Genomic DNA, 27,860 nt, shown 5'->3' on the forward strand with positions numbered 1-27,860 from the left:
GGTACAGTTAATGACTATTTTTGCGGTGCACACATTGGCTTCCGTAGATTGAAGGGCTTCGACTTGACCCTTGAGACCACAGCTTGACTTTGCAGTTCTGTCATAGCTATACACCCCTGTAGGGCCGGGACATAGACGCGAGAACTGCTCTGATATATACTCTAATAAGCTTTGATCAGAACTTGGAAGCTTTACTATAAAACATAAAATCGTACAATCCGTGACACCATAGATGTGCCGGGGTCCCGGCCGGGGTATAATCTATGATCACACACAACTTACAAGAAGTGCTTTTCCGAGTGGCTGTTCATGGTAAGATCATGTAAAATTCGAGAGCATTAGCGAGTAATTATCCAACTCCACACTGTCCCTGCTGTATAGCTAAACGTCGCCTGGCACAGTTGGGTGGTCACGTGCACATGTCATAATTTTACGATTATATTTTATTTAACCACAAAGGGTATCACCTACCAACAGTTTTGACAGTTAAGCTGAACGGGAAGTATGTTGGATTTCATCATCCTGCTAGCCTTTTCCGTGGTGTTGGGATTGACTATTGTTCTGGTTCTCTACTATGTTCTTCAAAACGTTGTTGGATCTCAAGTAAGCTTTTATGTCACGTGCACTTTTGATATCTTGATCTCGCTTTTTGATACTAGTCTGGCGTAATCAGACCACTACATGCTTTTCTTTTGGGAAAACAGAAAAGCTCACTACAATTGTGTTTTACTTTTAGTTACTGAGCAATATAAGTTTGTATAGTTTCGGGGCGCCCGACCCTAAAACGAGGGTCTGGTGAAACTCCGTACAAAAAGTTTGAGCTCTGGAATGTTTATTGGATGACGTTTTACGTGTTATGTTTATTGGATGACGTTTTACGTGTTACGTAAGTGCACTGTTTACGTCACAACATTCATTCAACCAGATCCGCTTACAACACCAAACTAACAGCGCTACTTTATTTATTCAACATTAAAACGAACCCACCAGAATTGTATGGCTGTTTTCTCAATGGGTTTAAGCGGCAGAGTCACCGGATGTAATTAACCGTTAGCCGCGAATCTTTTGAAATGTACGCATTACATAATCAATTTGAAATGGAGCGATCTGATTGGAGCTTCCAGCATTCTGGCAGCGCCAAACTTTTTGTACACAGTTTCACCAGACCCTCTTTTTAGGGTCGGGCGCCGCGAGACTAAAGTTTGTAAGGTGGGTTTACAGAGATGCCAAGGTTCACAATCACTTAGGGGTGAGATTGCCCCGAGGGGTCCGCCACGATTTGGAATCACGTCGAAGACCTCAGGAATCACTGGAATCAATCAAGGAATCATGGATATCACACTTTACAAACAACCAACACCACATTAGTTAGTATATAATTGTACCTAATACTGTGATTCCCTTTTTTTTCCTGGGCACACCAGCTGTGCTGACTGCCCAGTAATCATAAATAAAATAAATAAATGGAATTATGGGAATCTGAAGCGGAATCAACTTTGTAATTAGAAATATTTTGAAATAAATGTTATGAAAATTATATCGTAAATTACCGTTTAACACAGTATAACACACTCATAAGCTAAAGACGCTAACTCTCACTTGTTTTGCACCTGGTTTTACACTTTGTGTATACGCCTACGTGTATTACAGTGAGTGTTCCTGTGCGTTTCTAGTGAGGTTTAAGTCTTCGCGAGTGAGTGCGAGCCGTCGCAGAAGCAGCTAACTACAGCCACTATATACTAGCTAATTCATTCTCCGTCGGCTGGCTGTTGGATCGAGGTTTCCCGGATTCCAGAGCATCCTGTAATCTAACAATTTTCAATAACAGCTCCTACAAGTTCTCAGTGGGGCCCGGATCTGGTGTTCCCAACGAGACTTATACTAACCCTTAGCTAACTAGCTTGTTAATGAGTTGCAATACATTCTTACTATAATTATTGCAGAACTCATATGGGTGAGTATATTACAATATAGATGTAAAATCATGAGGCTACAAATATAAGCTATAAAAATAAATTACAATGTAATATGTTTCAGAAGTTCCTTAAAAGTATCTATATTGTCACAATTTATATCACTAGGTAGAGTGTTCCACAATCAAATTGAAGCAGGAAAGAAACTGTATTTATAAGAATCAATAGCTGTGTCTGGCTGTATAAATTTAAGTTCACTACTTCTGGTATACCTTGATCTATGAGCTATATAATCAGGAAGTGATACATCTGCAATGCTATGAATAATTTTATGGAACATCTGAAGCCTTAAATGTTTGAAATGAGTTTCAATGGTGCTCGAGTTAAGACGTGATAACATGTTTGATACACTGCTGATTTGATATTAATCATTCATTACAAAGCGAGCTGCACATCTTTGCACAGACTCAAGTTTGTTTTTTGACCGTCTGCTGTAAGGAGCCCATGCTGCAGCTGCATATTCCATTGTGGGCTTGACGTAAGTAAGAAACAGGTCGATTTTACAGGAGCAGTTTGCAAAATTTCTTCTCACAAAACTTAATACAGACTTTTCCTTTTTGCACACATTGTCCACATGTTGGTTAAAAGATAATTTTGAATCAATTGAGACTCCCAGGTACTTGGCACACTGAACCACAGTAAGTTGTTCTCCATGAAGGTGGTAACTGGAGTATATAGGGTTTCGTTTAAGAGTTATAGATACAACCACGCATTTGTCAACATTGAAAGACATTTTCCACTTTTTCTCCCATAGCTCCAATATCTGTAAATCATCTTGCAAATCTTTAACATCTGTTAAACTATCAATTCTCCTATATAGAATGCAGTCATCAGCGTATAAGCGACAAATAGAACTTAATTCGTTAGTGATATCGATTTGATTGATTGATTTGATTTTTAAATTAGCCTCAAGTCAGTCGGCAATGCCGTTCTTCCCTGACTGAGGAGGAAACACAAAAATAGCATACATATACACATATAAATTACAACTGCACACACACAAAGACTGAACAAAAAATTACAACACACACATAGCACATACGAAACAATTAAGCAAACAATTTACAAAAAAAAATCAACAAATTTTACACAAATAAGAAAATAAATCATCCTGAAAAATTGGAGATGTTAACATGTCGTTAGGAACTGCATTCCACCAGTGGGCAGCTTGAGATCTAAAATGCTTTTGAGTAAAAGAAACTCTACATCTTGGTGGCTGTGCAAATAGCTGTGTAATACGAGTAGCATATTGATATCATTTATGTATGTAAAAAATAGCAGAGGCCTTAGTACAGAACCTTGTGGGACACCACTCAAAACATCACAGGGGGTGGAAGTGCAACCACCACACACAACACTCTGTGTACGTCCAGTCAGGAAAGATGTGATCCAGTTTAAGGTCTTTCATCAGGGTTAGCTAGTGTTGTGACGGTGTCCACTGACACTTTTGCCAGACGCAGAAATATAGAGCTGCCTGCCCAGTAATGATAAAATAAATAAATAAAAATAGGCTATTGCCAGCGAATTTCTAGCGGCTCGCAGTGGCTCGAGTCCATGCCGGGTGGAACTTAACATGACTTCAATACTCACCAGTAGGTTCAGCAGAGGTAGCTAAAGTGATAGTCACCATTCTGGCTCGCCTATAGTACAGAATCCATTCTAGGGAATCATGGAATCAACTTGGAATTACAGAATCAGCCTTGGAATCAGCCGGAATTATTAGGAATTATAGGAATCCCTTTTGGAATTAGATGGAATAAAGGAATCGCGAGGAATCGCTGGCAGAATCAGAGGATTCAACGTTCGGAATCTAGGAATCAACTGGAATTACACGGTGATTCCGAATCACGTCGATCATAATCCTGAGTGGCGGACCCCTCGGATTGCCCTGACCAGACGTAGATTTTTTCAATGCGCCACAGAGCCCCCATTGTTATAGCTATCTTAGGAAAGCTCTGCACAAAAGTTACCATGCACAAAGCAACAAACAAGTTAATAGAGTAATTGTCATTTACAGGATGTAATAGTGTAATGCATATTAGCTGGTACATAAACAACTTGATGCATCTATTATATTAGTGTAGTTGGATAGCTAACTAGCTTCATTTACTTTTCCTCAAATTCAGCTGCATGTGGTCACTTCATGTCTAGCTCTCAGCTTTAGATTTAGATTTAATTTGATTTGATTTGTCGCCACGGACAGGATGAGCGCTGGTTCACAAATTCAACTTATTACAATGTTAACCACACTAAAACGTGTTCCTGGTACAATAATTAGGATAACCTAAAAACTAGTTCAACCAGTTACACTATGACTTCATTAGTCCTCATGTGATCCTATTCGCAATATGGATTGCGACATATTTAACCTCTGAGCAATTGGCTACAATAGAACCCATCACACAATGAATGGTAGTACTGCCACACACTCCATCCTTGTAAGCCCACCAAACTCGATCTAATGCCCACTTTAGTGTTATTTATAACTTTAATGTTTAAAACTAGAAGCAAGCGCCAATAAGTATAAATACTGTATTCAGTTATAAGCGTATGTAGTTGGACTTGGAACTTGTAATTGATGGTAAATGTTGAAGAAGACTATAGCCACTCTGTAATGCGTGAGATTAGCAGTTCCATGCGTGTGAGCGTGAGATTGCATGCAGTTGAGTGAGACTCATGCCCAATGCGTGAGACTTGGTATGTCTGGGGTTAACAAAGTGCAATTATTTTTTATGGCCTTCCCAATAATGAATTGATTCAATTTTTATAATCTTATGGGCGTGGTCTTCATTTACTCCCTTATATTTTTATGTATGATGTTATTTGTCAGTGATGAAGAGTTTGGAGAAGTGAGTTAGCTGTAATGACCTCTCTTAGCAGTAGCAACCTTCTTGAAGTGGATTTCTAGTAAATTGTGATTTCAGTGACTAGATGTTATGACTGAACTTTCTACTGTTGCTAGTGTACATAGCGTTTTCTCTTGAAATATCTGCAAGCAACTCCACTGTCTAGAACTTCACTTTGCTGTGGTGATATCAATGTCATGATAATCGCGATACGAGATATAATTGCGGTGTAGTGCAATGCTTATGATTATACCGTATAGCGGGTTATTTTCGAAACAGAAAATTTCGCACAAGAAGCAAAATCAGAATTTCTAAGGATTTTAATTTCGAAGAGTGTATATTTCGAAGTCCAGATGGATTTCAAATAAACGGAAATTTGTATCACAAATTATGAAGATGTGTGAATTTTTGCCAAAAACTGACTTATTGATGGAATAACCCCATCCCTGTGCACTGGAGAGAAGCCTGAGGGAGTTTCGAGTGGAGTAAATTCACTGGCTCAATCATGCTCAATCGTAGCTAGCATAGATTCTAGAGCAGACGACATCAATTCCTGTTCTGGATCACCTGTTTCTGGTTATTGGCACAGTAATGATACAGTTTACCCATTATCATCAGTAACACTGAGCTAAAACTCGAGAAATACACAAGCGAATCACTGAAAGTTGGATCGTTGCTTTCACTTGTGGGAATTATTTTCGAAGAGCAACCAGACGTGAGAATTTATTTTCAAAGAGAAGGGCCTCTTCGAAATATCCAAAAATAAACACCTTTCAAAAATTACTAGCTATACGGTATTGTGATATAACTATTGTAATTTAATTAAGGATTGTAATCTGCTAAACCTGTACTAAGGCCATACCTATTGAATCTTATGTTGCGTGGGCAAAATCTCAGAAAATATGGGTAGGTAGTTCGATATGATAATAATAATTATTACATAATAGAAAATTCAAGTATTATTGGTGAAATTTATCATACAGAAAGGGCCACAACTACATAAAGCCTTGCATGAATCATAGAACTGCTTCAAATTAATAATCCAGTGGCAGATCACTCCCCCTCCAAAAAATGATCCAAGATCAAGATACTCTAATAGAGCAGTCAGTCAAATAGAACAGTCACCACACATAACACTATTGAGAATACTACACAGCTATTGAGTATGAAAATTAACATCTGCAGCACTATCCCATGTGCGGGCACACTTAGCACCTGCTAAGAATATTTTGCAACACACATGGTCTTGTGTATGTCATTCTTTAGGCTCACGTATAGCTACGTAACTAAACTATACTCATGACTGACTGTCATTTGTACAATTCTTGATCAATGCAGTTCACTTAGAAAGCCGTACGGTTTATGTAAAGCTGCTCTACATCAAAATTTTTGCCCCTGAAACAAGTACTTTAGAGTCTGGGGGAACTATCCCCAGACCCCTAGGGTTCCACAATACAGTGCATTTGGTGTATCACGTATCACCATCAATAAACTGTTTGATAGGATAATGAAGTGGTTATGGCTAGTTGTGCTAGCATAACATGCAGCTAATAGTTGTAACAATATCCAATTTATCTGTACCTTAAAGAGCCGATTCTACATTCACTGTGTATACAAATTTGTGCATTAGTATGCACAGTGAATGTCGATAAACTATGGATGTATTACTGATGTGACAATTAGCTAATGTGATTTTTTTAGTATGAGTACTGTTACAAAGCATATCTCTACCTGGATACCTATGGTGGTGTGGCCTCTATTACACTACCCAGACAATTAGCTACCACAAACATTTTAATACATGTGCTCCCACAAAGGCTTGTCCACACATGAGTTGTACTGTGGACTTTCTGTCCGTTTGAACATTGCGTGCTTGAAATGCATATTGCATGGATTATAATGCAATACTCAGTATGCGATACGCAGTGTGCAATGTTCAAACGGACAGAAAATCCACAGTACAGCAGATTTAGTATACAGTTCTTTACACTTGAAGTGTAACAGGTACTGTTTTCAAAGAAGAAAATTAAGAATATTTTAACCATAATAGCAGTACTTATACACATGTATTTATGTGGCTTCTTGTAACACTGCTTTCTATATATTTGTTTGTAGTATATCTAAGAAAGAGATCACTAGTAGAGCAGTGGCATAGCCAGACTTTTTGCCATATTTCAAGCTGGCACCAATAACCCATCACAAAATGAAGGCTTACCTACCTGGAAGGACGATACTGGTGCTGTACAGCCTTCATTTCTCACATACTGGCTGCTTTTACACAAAACTTTTTGTTCATGTGGGTAGAATGACATGGACACAGACATATGCACAGTAACCAGGCCATCAGCCAGCTACAGGGTGTGTGCCTTGTTAAAATGTTGTTTACTGCTGTTTTGCACACTATAAAAGTGTACTTCCAACTAATTCATTGTAGGACATCAAAAATATTGTGTCCAGTCCATAAATATGCATCAATGAATGTAATGTGTATTGTGATTATTGTGATATTTATTCCATTATATTGTGGTATAAAAAATTCTATATTGTGGCATCACTACTTTGCTGATATCGTGAAAATTAGTAGGAAAGGTAGCAACTAGGTTACTCTATAACCTACTTGCACAGCTGAGTAGTTGTAATGGTTCACTATACTCATATTGTTATCCATTGAGTTACTATTTTGGTACATGCATATTTATTAATTTGTAAATGACTAATATTGATTTTTGCTTAGCAGAATTTCAGGAGGCATGTCATAATCATTATGATGTCTACTTTTATTAGATTTGCCAGTTAAATTGCACTCCATCTGGTAGCATTCTCATAGCTTTCAAGCTCAAGTCGTTGGACCTTGTAGATACAACTAATTTGAGTAACAACATTTTAAGACTTGTTATCACCCATGGCAACAGGGGCGGATTCAGGAGGGGGTCTCTGAGCTCGGTGATGGGTAATCTCCCTAAATTTCACATATGCGGCTCAGCACATCCTACACCTGTAGCATTCATGCATAAAATGTGCCCTTAGGTAAACTTTAACAAGCATGATGTATGTATCTAGCTGACTAGCTGGAAACTGCCGATGCTGCTGTTTGTGCAGCTTATTGCTATACTATGCTATCTACCTTACTACACTACAACTCCTGGCATACAGTATTACAAATGATGGAGTTCTTATTCATCACACTCCTTGCTGAAACTACTGAAGTACGTAACTCCTGTATCACTCCGTAATACATACTGCAGGGAATTCAAGTCTTGTGGGTGAGGTCTCAAAAATAGCTGAGTGATATCACACGACCATATAGACCAAAGGGGTCAGATGCATTGCCACAAAAGAAAAGTACCAGCAGTAAAACATTACTTTATATACAGAAGACACGTACCTATCAGTGACTATAACCACTATTGCTTCCTTGAAGTTTCCAGCTCTTCCATACACAGTAAGCGCATGTCGTCTGCCATTTGGTGAACTTTAAACTATCCATATTGTGTGCGCTACCTTCACATGATGCTATAATTGTTGTCTGATTGTTTATTAGAATAGTTTGTGACTGCTCTATTAGAGTATATTTCACAATCTATTGCTTTTCTCCTTGCTGTTTCCCTCTTAGATTTCCTGATTGAGGTTCAACCTGAAGGGGTTCTCAAGATCCCAAAAACCCTGGATCTGCCCCCGCATGGCAACAATGTAAGAGATGACTTTTGACATTTCCTGTGTAGAAGAGTATCTGGGTAAAGGGGTTCTTTTGTGTAGGCTCCCCTGAGTACTCTCACAATTGTAGGGTGTTTCCCAACAGGGTGACAATCAACTTTGTCATGGGTTGAAGAAATGGCTGAACGGTAAGCTTTTAATGAGCTGTATGAGCTGCCTTGTTCATAGAGCTCTGCTAAGAAATTGGCTACGTCACTTATAAGGCATGGAAAGGGATTTCTACTGTGTCCACCTCATCAGTTAGCCCATTCACTGAAAGAGGAATTGAACGACGTATTGGACTTGTACAAGGTTTATAGCTGTCTTAGAAAGGTGGCTGCCTTCACAGTGTTGACAGATATAACCCACATGGCTAAGTTTGGGATGATGTCCAATAGATCGTTCTGACACACCAGCCAATGTTTGGAGGAACAAGGCATACCAGGCTTGGGCTTTCCACACTGGTGCTACCAGCATGAGCTTCTGAACTCCTTGGGATTTTACTAGGAACAGGATTCTGCCTATCAGACCCCAAGGCAGACTGGCATACAGTTTCTCTGGAAAGGTATTCCAGTCCTGTGTAAATTCATCTGTGACTACTGCCAAAGGGTCTGGCCTCCAACTCACAAACTCTGTGAGCTGAGATAACAATCTATTTGCAAACAGGTCTGTGGACAGTGGTCCCAGCAAAAGATTAATTTCCTGCAAGAAATAGAATTTCTGGGAATGATGGTAAACTCAGTAACTATGGACCTGAAATTACCAGGGGAGAAGATCAGGAAAATCAGGCAGGAAGCTCACCACCTACTATCCTTAGAACAACCATCAGCTCAAATACTCTCCCAGCTTCTAGGGAAGCTAAATGCGACCATTCCAGCCCTGCAAATGGCATCTATATTTTGCTGTACATTAGAAGGCAAGCCCTGTTAGCCAATCAGCAGAATTACCAGGCAGTGGTCCAGTTGTCTCCTCAAGTGCTGGAAGATCTTTAGTGTTGGCAACTCCACCTCAACTCTTGGAATGGATGAAGCCTCTTATGCAGGCATCATCTATTACAATAACATCAGATGCTTCCCTACAGGGTTGGGGAACAACCTGCAGTGGAATTCAGACCAGAGGTCCAATAAACAATCTCTTCACATCAATTTCCTAGAGCTGCTAGCTGCTACATTAGCAGTTAAAACATATGCCAAGAGGAAGTCAGGAATCTCAATTCTCCTGCATCTCTACAGCTATTGCCTATATAACAGAAGGGGTAAAAGGACAGCATCACCAAGTAGTCTCAGCTAACAAAGGACTTATGGCTGTGGTGTATATACCCCTTCAATATCAGCACCTACTGAACACGTTCGCAAACGAGGAGTCCAGAACATGGTCAAACAGGTCGGAATGGAAGCTTTCCCCAAAGAAAGATGGGGATCAGAGACTTGTCATCAACTTGAAGCACCTAAATGAACTGAAATCAGAACATTTCAAGATGGAAGGGCTACACACAGTGAAAGCTGTCCTAAGGAGAAGCAACTGGATGGCCAAAGTGGACCTGAAGGATGCCTTATTTATGGTCCCAATAGCCCCATCAATTTCGTCACCTCCTACTCTTCAAGTTAGGGAGGAAGACATTCCAATTCAGCTGTCTTCCCTTTGGTCTATGGACAGGTCTTTACAAAGATTCTCAAGCCATCAGTGAAGATACTCAGATCTCTGGGTATTCAACTAGTAATTTTTGGACAATATGCTACTGATGGCAGAAGCTAAGGCCACTATTTTCTGTTTTTCATCGGAAAATTCCACATGTATGAGTGCGGGCTGGCGGATCATTACCATTATCCATTATCCCACAATATAGCAAGCTATAGATTTATTTTCATACTTTTCAGGGCCTGCGTAATAGGCAATTTGTTAACTTAGCTAACTCAACATAGCTAGTTTGGTGATGTATGTGACTGGATTTTGGAAAAACGATCCAAATCGCACATTAGAAGTTTCAAGATAAACGGTTTTAAAGAATTCAAGTCAGCATAATTTTCCAAGGAAATCAAGCACACGTATGAAATTTACACAAAAGATGCATCAATCTATTACCTTTCACACCGCTTCCAGTACTTGTAGCTGCTTGCAGAGTTTCCCACCAAATAAGATAGAAACTCTGAGCAGTTGGATGAGCGAAGTAGTACCACGAGTGCTCACAAAGGAGTGGAGGGTGGGGGGTGGCGGGGAGGGCAAGAGATAGACTTCAAAATGGAGGCAGACAATGATTGGAGTCCAGACACAAGATTACAGGGCTTTTCTGGCTCCTTAGTGGCCAATATGTAGCAAAATACATCTGGCCAACATTATCAGGCCATCCACCAGTATACCACTGATTCTTGCCAAGCCAGACCCTTCACAAGGCCCTATACTGCCATTCGAGATCTCTACACCACCCAGAAAAGATGTCTGTTAAAACCAGCCTCGAGTAGTTTGAGTAGTACTGAGTGTCAAAACTAATAGTACGATAGTGTGGCTATCCACTGGTGATGTTAGTTTGATTTTCCTGATGTGCGATTTGGATCAGTTTTGTAAATCTGGTTACATATAGTCGTCCTTCATCACGTGATCAGTTCCACTCAACGACAAGGATCACCTTCTTATTTGTAAACTTCATTGCACCAATCTTTCGCATTCTCTTGACTACAATGTGCAAGGTAGCTACTGTATGACTGCAGCAATCTTGAAAACTGAACTGCACATCCTCAATATTTCGGTTAATCAGATGAAATAATGGTTAAATCTTTAATAATGGGGAAATACGTGTAGCAGTAAAAATACCTGTGGGTGCTGATAGAAAACAGAAAATCAGTAAATAGAGGCCTAATGGATGTGATCCAGATGTCATTGTTCCTCCTCGAGAACCTCAGGTTCATTATCAACAGCAAAAAATCTATCCCGTCCCCATCCGTGAACATATTCGAGTAGAACCCCTCTGTTGTAGCTGAAATTTGACAAATGGCCTGCTTCTGCAGGAGGGACTATATCTCCTCCTGGGCTCCTCCAGCATTGCTGCGTCTTCTGTGGACAAGTGAGGGTTGCAGGTGGAGGTTGTTGGAGGGGAGCAGACTAGAAGGGAATGTGATAACCCTATAGTATCGTTTGAATGACCCATGGCTCATGGGTTAGGGCCTTCCAGTTCGATCTGAATAGGCTTATTCTGCCAAAGAGGTCTGACTGGTCTGACAATGGTTGGTAATATGCCTAGCTGAATTCATGGTGGATTCTCTAGTACTAAGGGTAGACCCAGGATAATGGGTTCTGCCACAGGCCAAATTTCCTGGGTTGGCTTCTCTGAAGCCTTTTGTGTACCCTTCAGAACATTCAGTGGTGTGACCTGTTGATTGTCTAACCCCTGTAACTGAGGTGCTCTCTCATTCTCTGACACCCTTTGTCTTTGTGTACACTCTGACACCTTTAGGGTCACCATTGGGTGTATTGGCGTCCTGGGTGGACCCTTGACACTTGTTCTGACAGCCCTTTGAACGTTTAAAACATTTTATTGAATTGTTCAAATGACATAGAGTTATGGTTGTCCAGTCTTGTGAGTTTTTGTGACTCCTGCCCCTGCTGTTGCATTTCATGTACGAACACATACAAACACTTGGTGGATAGACATTTCCATAATCTTACTATCTCACTCCACCAATATTATGTTTTGGTGAGACAAGACCTTAAGAACTTTACAGTGGTGGATTCTTGCAAGTAGTGTTTGTTGAACTTCATGTAGGTATATGCCTGGTCTTTTGATTACTATAGAGATAATATATGGTGTTTTCAATGTTGGGCAGATATTTTAATTTCTTAATTTTTTGTTTCTGCCAACATACAGTTTCATTGTCCTCTGCATAGTAACATTCAACTAAGACATGGCTCTTTCTCAACCCAACTGCTTGATGTATCATTCTTAAATGTATAAATCATTACTATAAGCAGTGCTGTGATGTTTCTCGCAGCTATACATTATGTTCCAGCTATACAGCATTGATATTTGAAATATCACATCACAGATTTGCACGTGAACATACAGCCTGATGTTGCGAAGATTTGGAAATTGTCAGTAGCTTTCCATCCATATGTGATGTTTGGTAACCATGAATAGAAGGAAGGAAATTGCTTTGCATTCCTATCTGTTGTGCACACACAAGATACAGACGATTGCGGAATCTATGCAACACAGGAAGTCAATGGAAACGTGAGCTTGTTATGTAATTCGGCACTTTTTCAAAGCAAATGGATCACGTTTTCGGTTTTCGCTTGACGGTTTTTGTTGCAAAGATTGCGCAATCGTCTGTATTTCAAGCCTGCTAGTGTTCATTGTATCACAGAAGGTATTCTGCTTACCATATCACTCAATGTGATAACACTACTGAATGGGCTTGTTTACCACATGTGCATACCTGTCAGAATAGTCAGCACTTTTAAAGCTATAACTACACTGAGACAACATATAGTCACATAGTATCACTGTATTATGAACTCTTGATAGTATTGTAGTATCTACTACTACACATTTGATGATGGCTGCTAAACAAGTGAAGAAGATTGTCAATACTCTCAGTTGTCCGATATGTTACAAGTTATTCAAGAAGCCGAAGTATCTACCTTGTCACCATTCCTACTGTGAACAGTGTCTAGAGAAGATGAAGGAAGAGTCCAGGATTACATGTCCTCAGTGTAGGGAGGTAGCAATAGTTCCTGCAGGAGGAGTGAATAAGTTTAGTAATGCTTTCATCATTAATCATATGGTGGATCAGTTAGTCCTAAAATGTTCGCTTGAAAATGAGCCAGAGGTCAAGTGTGATGAATGTTTCACAGATAAACCAATTGGGGCCTTCTGTCCTGAATGTAGCTTTTTCCTATGCCATGGCTGTAGTGAATATCACAAGTATGGTGAAAGGCTTCAAAGTCATCATTTAGTACTCTTGACGGAGTCCAGCAAACCATTAGTTGTATCAACTGCAGCACCAGATCGTCAACGCTGTCAAGCTATAGATGTTCCCAAAAGCAGCATTATTGGTAAGAAGGTGGAGTTCACCATGATCACAAGGGACAATAATGGTGATTGTTGTTTCAGAGAAGGTGATCAAGTCAGTATCCAGTTAGAAGGAGTTAATAACACAACATTGGTCTCTGATAATAATGATGGTGTTTATGTGGCTTCTATTGTAGCACACAAAGTTGGAGAAGTGAAGGTGTCAGTGTGTGTCAATGGAGAGCACATCAAAGGAAGTCCTTATAGTGTTGTGGTTGGTCATAATTACACCTCACTAAGCAAGCCCAGTAAAACACTGGGCATTGGTAGTGGTAGGGATGTAGTTGTTGGTGGCATTGCATTTAGTAGGAGTGGTGTGTGGGCTGTGACTGACTTACAGAAAGAATGTGTATACTTGTATGATGGCGGGGATCAATTGATCAGAATAATTAATAGCAGTGAAAACAGCACTTGCCAATTTCAATTTTGCTGTATTTCATTAACTACATTTGGTGATGAAGATCACCTTTATGTTGCTGATTGCTACAGGGTACAAAAGTTTACTATCAATGGTGACTACTTGCTACAGTTTGGATCTGACAATGACGAAATTAAATATTTTCATGGCCTCACAGTACACAATGGTAAAGTGTATGCTACTAATAGTGATCAATACATATCAGTGTTTCTAACTGATGGTACGTTCTACCAGACCATCAGGAGAGAACAAGTGGGTATAATTTATGATAGGACTTTTGCTCGAAGTGTAAGAGGCCTTGCTCATGATGTAGCAGTTACTAGTAATGATGAGCTGCTTGTGGTTGACTATATTCATAACAGTATACACAAGTTTACATTGGATGGTGACTACATTGGCAAGTTCACTCAATTTGACGGGCTGAGTAATCCACGTTGTATTGCCATTGACCCCCATGGCTTTGTCTTTCTGACTTGTATGAATCAGCAAAATGCAATTGTGATTTTTGATAAGGATGGAAACTTTGTACACAGCTTTGGAGTTAGTGATGGTTCAGTTGTAAGGAATAGCAATTAATAAGAATGGTGACATTTATGTTAATGATTCCAAATATCGGGCGGTTCAGATTTTCTCCAACTACTAATTGTAAACATTATTCACTTTGTTGGACAGTAACTTATTGAAAACACATAATACAACTTGCTGTGTACATTAATATGCAAAACTGGTATAGATTAAAGTTGTACGCTCGGTCATAAAACAATGCATTTTCACTAGTACTGTAGCACTACTCCTATTCCCTTAACCCATTAAGGGCTACTGCTACCATATGGCACTATAACTCATTCTGGTATTATTCGTGATTGTTTGATGTTGATTAAATACGTAACTGTGATGTTGTGACATCACATGCACATGTGTATTAGTAAATTCAAAATGATGGCATGCTGTGATATGCCAAAGGGCACATCTCGAGACAAAGCGACATCGAACAGTGAAAAAATCAAGCCCGTAGCCTTAGCCGTTATCGAGTTATGCTTGTCTGAAGGCAGCAGGCAGTTAGGTAGTCAGAAGAAAATTCCATTGAGTAAATTTTTTTTTAGATTTCGTAGCTACCTATTCGAAGCATGTAAGGTTGTACTGAAGGCACTTTTGGGCTTGGTTATACCTAACCAATACTTCCAGGTATTGTGAAGCTGGTTTTTGGGTGATTTTTTGGCCAGTAAAACCCAAATCTTCATGATCCCTAATATACTACTACTGTACTGTATGGTAGTACATTACAGATAGATCACAATACAAGTATCTCTTGGCTATCACCAACAGTACAAGGTGAAGCCAAGTACAAGTGTTGATGTGATATATTCTACAGCTGCTATGATATAACTGTTGTTTGTACTAGTAAACTCACGTCAAAAGTTCTTAAATTTTAGTTTGTATTCATGATGGTTGTTGATGGATGTATATATATTCTTGGAATGTGGCTTATGTGTTTCTTGGTCCTTCACTACTCAGAACAAGAAGAGTTCCGAAGGAAGTGATGGCACATCCAGTGTAAAGCTTGTACCAGGTTGGGACCGGAAGCCATCTGACCCAGAGTGAGTGAATGTTTTACATTTTACAAGCACTGTTCAGATAATGTACAGATTGTGTTGTTAAAAGTGAATGGAAGATACTTCCATGTGTCATTATTTTTTTTTCTCCAACAGGAATGGTGATTTGGATGAGCTCAGCAAACATGGTAGCCTACATGAGTATCTGCTCCACCTCCACCAAAATGGTCGACAACCAATCACAATGTTTTGGTGGGGCCAGCAAAAAGTAGTGAGTATCTGTAGTCCTGAACTATTCAAGGATACCATCAAGTTGACTAACAGACCAAGTGAGTTAGACATGTACATGCATTATCTGTACACTTACACATGTATATATTATATGTGTGGCTGTGCATGTACTTATGACCCACTATATAAACCTCCAATTCTAATATGGCAAAGTGTCTCTAAAGGTATAACTATATAAAGTTTTAACAAATACTCTTATCATTTTAAGTTAGGAATCCTCTTAAGATGGGATGCTTTTGAAGGGAATAAATTGGTGGTCAGGGAAAGTATGTATAGATATTCTTTACTGCAGTACTGTCTGTATACACATGCCTCTTTGTGTATTTCCACAGAGATGCTATTTACGCTGTTTGAGCCATTAATAACTGCAGACAGTATCCAGTATGCTAATGGACAGGAATGGGAGGACAGAAGGAAATGGTTGTATGAGTCACTGAAAGGAACATTCTTAGAAGGATACGTGCCAATTTTTGTAAAAGTGAGCTAAATGTTATGCTGCATTAAGTTTAAATGCATGAAATCTCCATCTCACTTGAGTCTTAGTTGTTTACTTGAAATATTTTGCATGCATGTCATAAACCATAAATGGACAGGGTACAATTGTGTATTCTTTTCTTTTGCTACTGAAATACATTGGGATACAGATTTTTACATCTTTAGGTGAAAGGATTAGATTATAACCATCTTCTATCATTAATAAATTTCTTTACTGAGCCATTTCCATATGCTACCGTATAGCTGGTAATTTTCGAAAGGTTTTTATTTTCGGATATTTCGAAGAGGCCCTCCTCTTCGAAAATAAATTCCCACGTCCGGTTGTTTTTCGAAAATAAATTCCCACAAGTGAAAGCAACCGTCCAACTTTCGGCAATTTGTTTGTGTATTCCTTGAGTTTTAGCTCAGTATTGCTGATGATAATGGATTAATGGGTAAACTGTATCATCACTGTACCAATAACCAGAAAACAGGTGATACAGAATGGGAATTGATGTCGTCTGCTCTAGAATCTATGGTAGGATAGCCAGCTATGCCGGATCGAGCGTGATTGTGTCAGTGAATTTACTCCACTCGAGTCTTCTCTCCAGTACACAGGAATGAGGATTATTCCATCAGTAAGTCAGTTTTCAGCAAACATTCACGCAAATTATTCTTCATAATTTGTGACACGAATTTCCGTTTATTTGAAATCCATCCGGACTTCGAAATATGCACTCTTCGAAATTAAAATCTTTCGAAATTCAGATTTTGCTTCTTGTGCGAAAATTTCTGTTTCGAAAATAACCCGCTATACGGTAACCCTGGCTTTTTACAAGCTGCATCCTTTTTTAAAGCTTGATAAATTGATTCCTTGCATATCCCTATAACTACGTAGTTTGTTTTGTACTCTAATACAATACTAATTTTTTGCATTCTCATTTCTGGAAGGTTTGAACTAGAACTATATAAGCATAAGTGGTGATTTAGTGGCTATTTCCCTGGTTGTTAGGTGTACCGTGTCTGGCTTGAATTTATTTTGATCTTTTACTTATTTATGTCCTATCACTGTTGGTATACACATGTCACTTGCTTGATTCCATGTCTTTATATGGCCTTACTCTGATTTCTAATTGCAGTACCTCCTACGTACAATTTTTAATCCATCTATAGACCAATTTTCAACTTATTCTCTTGAGCAATTCATTCTGTAGGAATGTTAAATTTGGTCATGTATGAATAAATGGAAATTGTATTTTAACTTGGCATGTGGACTACTTTTCCTGGTGGGAAACTGCACTGTAGAATTTATCATATTTGGACAAGGTAGCATGCAATTACATATGTGTATGAAAATTGTTGTATAACACATGGTGTAGCATGCTGGATAATTGGGCTACGTGATACACTACTACTTGTCTTGATATGAATGCAGCCATTTGTGACCGGATCTGCAAACACCCGACATAATCTCACATTTATTATGAATTCTTTGTTATTAAATGATAAAAATAATCCACTTAGCCAAGTGTATGTATGCTCTGGTGAAGTTTAATTCAGTCTCATATGACAAGAACTGTTGGAGTTACAGCCCTACAAAGTGGCAAACACAGTGTACAGTGAAAATAAGTTACAGGCTCTTCCTATAATGGTTATATCTTATGAATGCAACGATACATGGAGTTGAGACTTGCACCATCGTGTTCAATATAAACAGTAGAATCCATTGCTAGGTAAGGTTTTCCTTGTATCACCTTTCTTCACTGCAGACAAAGACAAAATCAGTGAAGAAAGATCAATTGTGTACTATCTCTTCGACGTGATGTAATTAAAACTAATGCCCATAACTTTACATAGAATGAAACAAAACAAATTTTGAATTCCTATTGAGTAAGCAAATATGGTGATATCCAGGTTATTTCCATTAGGCCCTTTCAAAGAACAAAGCGTTTTATTAAACCCGGCGCACACCTAGTTCCCTGAAATTGGTTTGGCAAATTCTCTGTGTGTGCGTGTCAGTATGTCTGTTCAACGCCCATGTGAGTAAACCTTCATTCAATGAATAAAAGCTGTTTATGTACTCTTTGAATGAAGGGTTAAAGCTTAGCTTTCTGTTTTCATTGTGTTTGCTTGAAGGGGTATGGCCAATCACTGAAACCATGTTGAACAGTTCAGAGGGGCTAGCCTACATGCTGTATCAGGTGTATAATGACTGAAAAACAACATAACAGGCCATGTAAACTACCAGGAAGAGTGTATCTTTTCCAGTTGAAAGGGGCATGTTCCATTTGTATGCAAACCAAAATTAAAAGCAGCCATGAGGCTTTGTGTAGAGAATTTGTGTATGAAAACAAGATAGACAAACTATGGAACAGTTATATTTCTATGCGTAATTGGTTTGCTCAAGTTATGCTTCCTTAGCAATGCATAGCAACATAATTGATGAATTATGAAATAAGGTGAATTCTGAAATACGCTGTTTTAACGTACTGCATGTATTGTTACCAAACAAGGTGAGAAACAAAGCTACAACATTATTATATCATTTTAGTAAAAAGACAAAAATAGCCAGTACACCAAATCATCATACAATATAACAGTACATGTTGTCAGTCCAACACATATCCAGCTTAGCCTTGAAGGCGTTGTGCTAAATTATTCCATACATTCATTACTTTATAAGAGAAAAAGTTACTTCATAACAGACAAGATGAACAACACTTGTAAATTTTTAATTGCTGTGTTAATGTATCAATTCAAGGGATAGTATTTACTGGGTGCCTGGTTTTTAGAGGTAGCACTGCATCAACTTTTTTTTTTTAACAATACACACAATCAATGCTTTGTGCTGTAAAATTAGGCTTGCATGATTATGTCAGGTTTTCATCTGGTCACATTTGACTAATTTCTTCTGTGTGGTTGTGATTAATCTTTGCTTTGTGCTAGCACAATTGTATGATTTTTGTATTGAATGTTCATACATTTTAGATAGCTAATGAGACTGCACGTACTTGGTCAAAATTTGGACGTGGTGATGTAGTGGAGCTGCAAGAGGAATTTCTGACCATGACCATCAAAGGCGTAACAAGGACATGTTTCGGGAGTGTGTTTAATAATGAAGATGAGATGCGCAAGATGACTCATATCTATTATCAGGTATTTTAGTAGGCTCAGTGTATATCCATGCAAGCTGTATAAAAGGGTGTGGCCAGGTGAAAAAAAGTTGTGAAATAAAAGGTGGCAGCCAAGAAATGGCTGCAATGATGTTAATGAAAATAATGGCTTTGTGCATTATTACAATTTATATCATTACAATTTATATCATTACAGCCATTTCTTGGCCGCTACCTTTTATTTCACAACTTTTTTCTCCCAGGATTTTGAAGGTCACACCCTTTTTATGCAGCTTGGCTGTTTTGGATAGACTTCACTTCTTTTTGTATTTTAAATACCCCAAAGCCAACCATAAACTGGTTTGAGGCTTGTTTTTACTCAAATCATTGCTCTTACCTACAGATATAATGAAGATGATATAAGACAAACTAGTCCTCTACCAATACAGGAAAATACATACAGATCCAATACCAAAGCCAAAGAATCTATGTTAATACTGATAATTGCTCTATACTTTTGTGCTTGCTTGTTCATGGCTGTGCTGCTATAGTTATATAAAGGTGCCTGTATTTAATATTTTATAATAAAGTAACAAGTTAGGTATGCATGATTGTACTATTTGTCTATTAGGATTTTTATTTTGCAGTGACTGTTCTATTAGAGTATCTCGATTTTTCATGCAAAATGTGATAAGTTGCAGTTGCCCAACTTTTAACAAAGCAAACCTTTTTATGCTAGAAAATGATTTCCAGAGCACTGATTATGATGATGACGATTGGTACAAGTGGGTCTTAATCATAGTGTACTATCCCACCGATTGGTACCAAAATGTCTATAATATTGGGTTCAATTTGATGGAATACTAGAGAAGTTACAAGAGTGTTGTATTACAAAGTTTAATTACTTTTGTAATACTCTAACAGAGCGCACATTTTTTCAAGGATTTCTAATTGAACACACATAGAATGTTCTAGAATAGTCTAGATTTTCCATGGATAGATCTAGAGGTCTATGAAATTATAAACTATTGGGTAGATGTTAGCTAGAATGAGGTGAACAGCTGTGATACAGTAGCAGTGGTTCAAAGTGGTTAAGGGTTTGGGTGTTCAGTATGGAGGTCCCTAGTTCAAATGCTGATAAGTTTTTTTTGACATTTTTCATGCACCTTTTTACCCTGCGGTGACTGTTCTATTGACCCCAAAATTTACAGTTGTTTGGTTTTTGTCTTGTAACTCTATAGCTATCAAGGTAATTCATTTTAAACCACAAAAGGTTTGAGCTATAGTGGTTAACCTATACGAATACCGATTTTTAAGCTATTCCCATAAGCAGATTACCCTGTAGGCATGACAACAAGTCAGCCTTTTTTAATGCAAATAATCGTCCATAGCTCTATGACTATTTATCAGATTTGTACCAAACTTGGATGTGATTTTGCAGCAATACATCCTTAAAGTGTACCAAGCTCAAGAAAATCAAGTTACGCATCCCCCTAAATGAAGAAAAATAGAAGAAATTAAGCTGAATTTTGAGGGCTTGTATTTCATGATTGCATTAAGTTTGATTTTTCACCATGAACACAAAGCTACATAAATACACTGTCAAATTTCAATATCAAAATCAGCTAGTCTTGAATGGTCTGCCTTTGCTAGTCAAGCCCAGTGGTAAGCTGTACGAGCAGTCTGGGGCCTTGATAAAGCTCTGGCTAATCTGGGGGTGACTGTATGTGGCTGTACAGCTCCATGGTGATCTGTGCTTTACTTTAAATTTACTTTTCATTTTAGTCAGTTTTGAGGTCTAAATGGCGCATAATTTGGCCTAATTCATCCCTACGCATTCCTCTTTGTAGGAACAGCAAAATAGTCACAATGCATATCATTAAATCACATGTCAATTACAGTATGAATACAAATAGTGCATATGCACGAGTCAGTCATATACGTAGTTCCTACATCTTCCCCAAACATTTGTGGTGTGGAGTACAGAGTAATCATTTTCATTTTGTAAACAACCTCTTGCGCTCCCCTCTACCCCCACCCACTACTCCAATTGGATCTTGCAGTCAACCTTGGTTTAAAAGCTATCTAAAATGGTAGGAAACTTTGGTGTTGGCTACTTGTACAGTGGATGCTCTGGAAGTTAGGGAATTGCATGGTGTAAAATGTGTGAAATTTTGTACACAAAACGTCAACCATTGGTGAGCTACGTACAACACTCTAAATACTTTAAACTGGCATTTCTCAATACTTGTAAATAGGTGATAAAACCGGTTCTCCCAGACCCAGTCATATATTACAACAAGCTCAAATTATTATTTATTTTTGATGTACGACTCATTAAATAGACCCTGGCAAATGCCTTTTTTGGGAGTGAAAATGTTTGTAGGCTACAAAATGTAAACTACTACAGGATGTTGTTTAGTTATTTATCCAAAATTCATTACCCAAAATGTTCAGAGTATTTTATCGTTAGTGTATATATTTTATTAGACAATGCTCTACATGAATGGGATTCATTAATTTAAAAACTGAATGCTTTTGCTAAAATGTGAGAACAGTATTTCAATAACCAAAAATTGATAGGAGCACCGGTAAAGCTATAAATTGAACCATTGCCATGCTATTTACATTTTAGGTATTCCAAGAAATGGAGCAAAGAATGCATATTGGTCCTCCTGAACCAGGCAGTGACAGAGAGAAGGAATTTAATGATGGTGTTCAGCAAATGAGAGATAAAATACTAAGCGTGGTTGAAAGGAGACAAAGTGGAGAAGAAAAAGAGGACATACCATTTATCGATGCTTTACTTCAGTCTGGTGTGTCACATGATCAGGTAATGTTTGTTTTATTAGTGTACTGGTACTGGTTCCTGCCCTATGGTGCAGGGACTTGCTTAGTAAGTATGTTGTGCAGATGATTGGTTGTGACTGGTACCTGCCCTGCATGCAGAACTTTATTGCCCTGTAGTTACACTACTGAAAAAGCCAAGCATTGACATTTAACATGATGCATCCATTGTATCTGCTGCAGTAGGCGAAAAGGCATGTCTTGGGGCCTAAGCAACAGCGAACAGCAGAAATCAAGTCCATTCCATTATCTACCCATAGTTGAGTTATGAAGGCATCAGTTAGTCAGTTAGAAATTCAATTAAATAGAATTTTTTATAATGTCATAGAAATTTGTTGTAAGTGTTTGGAGTTGTTCTGAAGATGTTTATGGGTTTGATTTTGCCTAACCAATACTGCCAAGCTGTTTTGTGAAGGAAACATGAGGCTCTGGTATTTGGGTTATATACTTTCAGACAGGAAAGCTCTGAACTCTACTATACAATACAATGTTACCATACTGTATAATAAATACATCCCTCTTCACATCTCTTTGAAGGTAATAAATATGTACTAGATGAATATTCATTGTATTTCATTTAAACATAAAATCAATTCAGTTCTAGCAAATAATAAAATGATGCCTTTGTGTCTGCTGGTTTTGACACAGCTGTGTTTATTGCAAGTATACTGTTATGCTGTTGGTGCTTTTACCATCTAGATAATTTCAGAGGGTATAACATTTATGGTGGCAGGTCTACACACTCCAGGATATTTGTCAGTATGGGCAATACATTACCTAACACTAAACCAAGATGTCTACCACAACTTGGTGGAAGAGATGAAAGAGAGAGTGGGATCTGACAAGCAAGGGAGACTCAAGGACTATGTATATGATCCAAACACGTATGTACTTCCTCAAGAATTTATTTTAAAAAGTCTAGCTCTCTATTTAGACTTTAATGCCTTTATTTGAGACCAGGCATTTATTGCTAAATCTTTCAGGAGTCCAGAAAAGGCAGAATACAGAATAGCGGAATAAGCGAAATTTTTATTCTAAACATAGTATACTCTCTATAGGTTTATATTAAAGGTGGACCGATACCAGTATCGGTATTGATGCCGATACCAGTGGTATCGAATTGGATTGGTATCGGTAATGCAAGGTACAGATACCACCAGTAGACACTCACCACTTTTTATTAAACCATCTCTAGCTAAGTTTCCAGTAACAAATAACTTAGTTGGGCTAGCAAAGTAGTGAAAAAGGCCTTTGTTACTCTTTTCCAAGTAGTGCTACAATTGCTCCGTGTGTATTCTAATATATTAGAGCACGTGAATCCTTTGTAATTAAATGACAGTGCAGTTGTTTCTCAAAGAATACGTTTATGGCTACTTTGCTTGCTTTTTCATGAAATGCTGCTTTTTCATGAAACGATTTGGTTGCAAGGCTGTAACAGACATTGTAGAATTATCAGCTGCCCATGCAATTAATTACCTAATCAATAAACTTACTAACTCAAATCAAAAAATTGGTAATCCACAATGATGTTTATCAGTTTAGACAATGAATATTTTGAAACCTGATTGAACTGAGATCAATCAAACTACACAATTACTAATAGATATGTATCACAACAAGCTTCAATGCTTGGTATCGGAATCGGTATCGGCAGATAATTTCAGTACAAATACTCGTATCGGGAGTATGGGTAAAAAGTGGTATCAGTCCATCTCTAGTTTATATAGTGCTCCTCTTGTAGCAGCTCCGTCGAGAATGCAATCGCGATGTTTGAATAGTAATGCGGCGAGCTTTAAGTAGAATGTGCACTAAACTGTCCACTCTAGAACAATCAAATTAAGCTATACTACCTTCTAATACACTTCACTACATAATTATTATAAAACTACAAGTTCTTTCTACTATACTTGCTTACAGTAGGGTGGGCTTTAAAAAAAGCAAAGCGCTTAATTCACTCAACAATCTACCCCAGAGTATCTATATTTCTAATTTTCCTTAACCATCCTCCTCCCAACTGACATACTCACAATAAATTCAAAGGTCAGATGCTAGTTTCATCTGCTATCACTTAGTACAGTATGACTCTAATAAATTTGGGCACTTACTTGTAAGTGGCAGTTGGTATATGCAAGTATAAGAAGGATTCGCCACCTTGGATTCAACCATTGTGATTGCATACTTGACGGAGTTGCTACAAAGTAAGCAGTGTATGTATAAACCTAGCCATAAAGGTTATAATATTTAGATAATAAAATTTTCACTTATTCCATTATTTCGTATTCCACCTTTTCTGGACTCTTTTAAACCTGATTTACTGAAATTGTTTTCATAAAACTGTGTGTGTACCTATCAATCTACCTACGTTTGTCTGTGCACACCCATGTGATCAGAATCATTAAATGGTAAAAGCAGCTTTTACATAAGAAGTAAGAGCGAAATGAAGTCTGTATTAAACTTCTGCGCAGGTAAACTTTGCTCTGAAGTGGTTTCTTTTTGGCAGTCTGAAATATGGGTGTGGCAACTCTCCTTAGACTTTGTGAATTACCTTCCCTTTGGTGCAGGCCTTGTAGACTACCAGGAATAGCCTATCCCTTTTAGTTGAAAGGGGGCATATCCCCTACGTAGACAAATGAAAATGAAAAGCAGGTTTGAGGCTTTGTCGAGAATTTATGGGTAAAAATACGATAGTCAAACTATAAACTAGTTTGGAAGATACTTCTGTGTATAATATGTTGGTTAATTCCAGATGAGTTAGCCAGCTATATGGCGCCTGGTTTTTAGAAGTAGCACAACATCAACTTGTTCTGATTAACATTATTGAAGTACACTGTAAATTTAGTTATGTCAATCACTGTGGTGACTGTTGACATGTTTATTAAAGAAAGTCATAGATTGAATCCATATGTTAACACAATTACTAAACATGTGCTGCTTGCACTGGGGCTGGTAGGTGCTTCAAGTAATCAAGATTACCATTCTTGAGATTCAAACACAAAGATTCGAGAGTCCGTATAAAATTAAACCAATTCCAGTACAGGTTCTATGCAATGTATTTGCATACGTCATAGAGTGAGCTTTGTACTGTTAAGTTGGTCCCTGAATCTACAATAATGACTGTAGTTTTATTATATATAAAATATTCAGTTAACCCCAATATCATTTGTATTCAGTTAATTTATAACTTTATTAATTAGTGCTGAAGGTCTTTAGAGCTCCTGGTCCTACAGCCCGTTTAAAGTTGTTACAGAAAGTATGCTTGAAAAGGTGGAGAAAGGAGAAAAATCCATGACTGGACCTGGGCGTATGATACCGTACCATCCATAAAGTTCAAAGGGAAAAGTGCGCTTTATCAGAATGTGCTTTATTTTCCTTTGTATGCCAATAATAAAGTCACACTGTGTGGATGTGACACAACCCACAGATACACTGGAATGACAATTACCCCCACTAACAAAGCTGTCAACAACATTACCATAGCAAGTAACAACAATTAATGGTTACACACACAAAAATGTTTGTAATTCCATTACAATAATCATATGATTCAGTCTTAAATTGTTCACTAAACTGTCCATCATTGTAAGTCCAGTGAATTCTTCAGTGGTCGCTTGATATTGACACTTTCAACTGATGGCCGCACTCACAGACAACAATCAAATAGTTGTATGCAAACTGTCTATTACTCATGTACACTGTAGCTAGTAGGAATGCACCGATACTGATATTTTTATTGGTATCAGCCATTTTAGTGGCATTGGAATGACATTACTTATGGTAGAAGTGACCGATACCATAACCAATACATTGTATGATGTCATTTAATTGTTTTTCAAGATGGCTGCATATGTATAGCAAGTGGTGGAATGGACCATTACTCCTATGGACCATTACCGAAGAACATATAATCATGAATTACTTGAAAGAAGCCAGTGATTATGATTGTTAGTACAGTTAAATGGACAGTAAGCCACGAAACGAGATTCAGTGAAGCCATATGTGATGATTGATCTTCATGATGGCCACAAAACCAACAAGCAGAGTGCTATAAGACAATAGCAAGTAAATTGGCTTAATAAATAGCAATGGAGCTGTTTCTTGTAAATCATGCCTCTATGGAAAGTATCGGTGTTGGCCAATTTTCCACCAAAAATGTATCAGTATTGGATCAGCTGGTAAAAAATGGTATCGGTGGATCCCTAGTAGCTAGCCTATTCTCAGTCATTCTCATCCTCCTGTCCCACTACTAAGTGAATTCTGAATCTGACAGATCACAAATTGTGTGATAACTCGGCATTAATCACTACAAATTAACCTTCTGCTAATCACAAGTAGGCACTAGTTTTCTCACTGCCATCGTGGCATTCCAGGTCATGTGTATTAAACAGTTTCCTTCTTGATTGCAACTCCAGATTCATACGTTAACCAGTTAAAGCACTGTGTATGCTTGTGTGCTACGGAAAATATAGCACTCAGCTTTGCCTTGTGCTATATTTGTCTCTCGACCACACCCTAGTGCTATATTTTCCGTATTGCACTTGCTGTGGTACTTTAAGTAGTATAAATGGTATTGTTACATTCTAATCAACTGTTACACTGAATTGCTTCACTTTTATAGATTACTACGTCAAGTATTGAATGAGACTCTTCGGCTCTCTGTGTTAGCTCCATATGCAGCTCGTTATTCTGATGATGATATTGTAGCTGGAGGCTACCATATCCCTGCTAATACACCAATTGTGATTTCTCTGGGTGTGTCTCTCAAGAATGAAACAGTCTGGAAAGATACTGAAAAGTAAGTCATTATGAACATCTTAAGACCATACTGAAGTGACCCTATTAGAGAAGTATCCAGATTCAGGGACTTACGTATCTATGTCCACCAATACAAACTGGACGTTTTCAAGGTGTCCACCTTTCTGGGAGTCCTTTTTGTGGAGTTCTGGTTTTTACACGGTTTTCATTAGACTTACACTCTACATGTAAATTCAGCAAAATCTGGTTGATTTACTACTGCATATCTCATTTGTAGATTTGACCACACCCAGTGTTCTCATTTACAAGGAAAAGATACTATGGCATTTGCTCCATTTGGTCATGGACGTCGTAAATGTCCAGGATATATGTTTGCATATGTTGAAGTTGGTGTGTTCCTGACCACTCTACTACAACAGTTTACTATCAAACCAGTTGGGGAAGCTAAGGATGTGGGAAGAGTTCATGGTTTAGTCACTACTCCTAAGGAACCGCTGAAATACCACATTCATCCTATTGAAAAATTGTGAAAACCTAATAATTTTGACATGAATATTAGTTTCTTGAATGAGAGAATTTTAGTAGAATTTTTGTATTAAGAAAATAGTAATGTAAATACTTTTACTGTTCAAACTATAATAGCTGTGGTTATACAAAGACATGGGTCAATTGAATGGCATAGGTGTTATGTAGTCCTTGCAGTTACAAAAAGAACTCTGCCGAGTATTGCTCTATATTCAATGTTCTGTATAGAAGACAAACAAAAGCTTCAACTCCAGATGATAAGTGCTTTGTTTGGTACAAAAAACCACTTGATACACATGAATTAGCAAGATAA

At 38.1% G+C, this 27,860-nt stretch overlaps 1 protein-coding gene across 1 annotated transcript; it reads left to right on the plus strand.

The window, feature by feature from the left end:
• The first annotated feature begins 433 nt into the window (after positions 1-433).
• LOC136242149 (cytochrome P450 20A1-like) lies at positions 434-27,681 on the plus strand. The gene is made up of 9 exons (XM_066033562.1): positions 434-603; positions 15,508-15,590; positions 15,702-15,874; positions 16,169-16,314; positions 19,299-19,466; positions 22,059-22,256; positions 22,970-23,154; positions 26,886-27,062; positions 27,300-27,681. Exons 1-9 carry the CDS (start codon positions 505-507, stop codon positions 27,550-27,552), a joined length of 1,482 nt encoding a protein of 493 aa, XP_065889634.1. The 5' UTR covers positions 434-504; the 3' UTR covers positions 27,553-27,681.
• Positions 27,682-27,860: the final 179 nt, after the last annotated feature.

The sequence above is a fragment of the Dysidea avara genome, chromosome 13 (assembly GCF_963678975.1).
Source record: "Dysidea avara chromosome 13, odDysAvar1.4, whole genome shotgun sequence".
In the NCBI taxonomy this organism is placed as follows: Eukaryota; Metazoa; Porifera; class Demospongiae; order Dictyoceratida; family Dysideidae; genus Dysidea; species Dysidea avara.

What these genes read in the sequence shown, in the direction of transcription:
- LOC136242149 (XM_066033562.1), top strand. Translation starts at nt 505, where the DNA reads ATGTTGGATTTCATCATCCTGCTAGCCTTTTCCGTGGTGTTGGGATTG. An exon ending in CAAGTTGACTAACAGACCAA is followed by an intron (nt 15,875 to 16,168) that starts GTGAGTTAGACA and finishes GTATTTCCACAG; the next exon opens with AGATGCTATTTACGCTGTTT. An exon ending in GTCTGGAAAGATACTGAAAA is followed by an intron (nt 27,063 to 27,299) that starts GTAAGTCATTAT and finishes TCTCATTTGTAG; the next exon opens with ATTTGACCACACCCAGTGTT.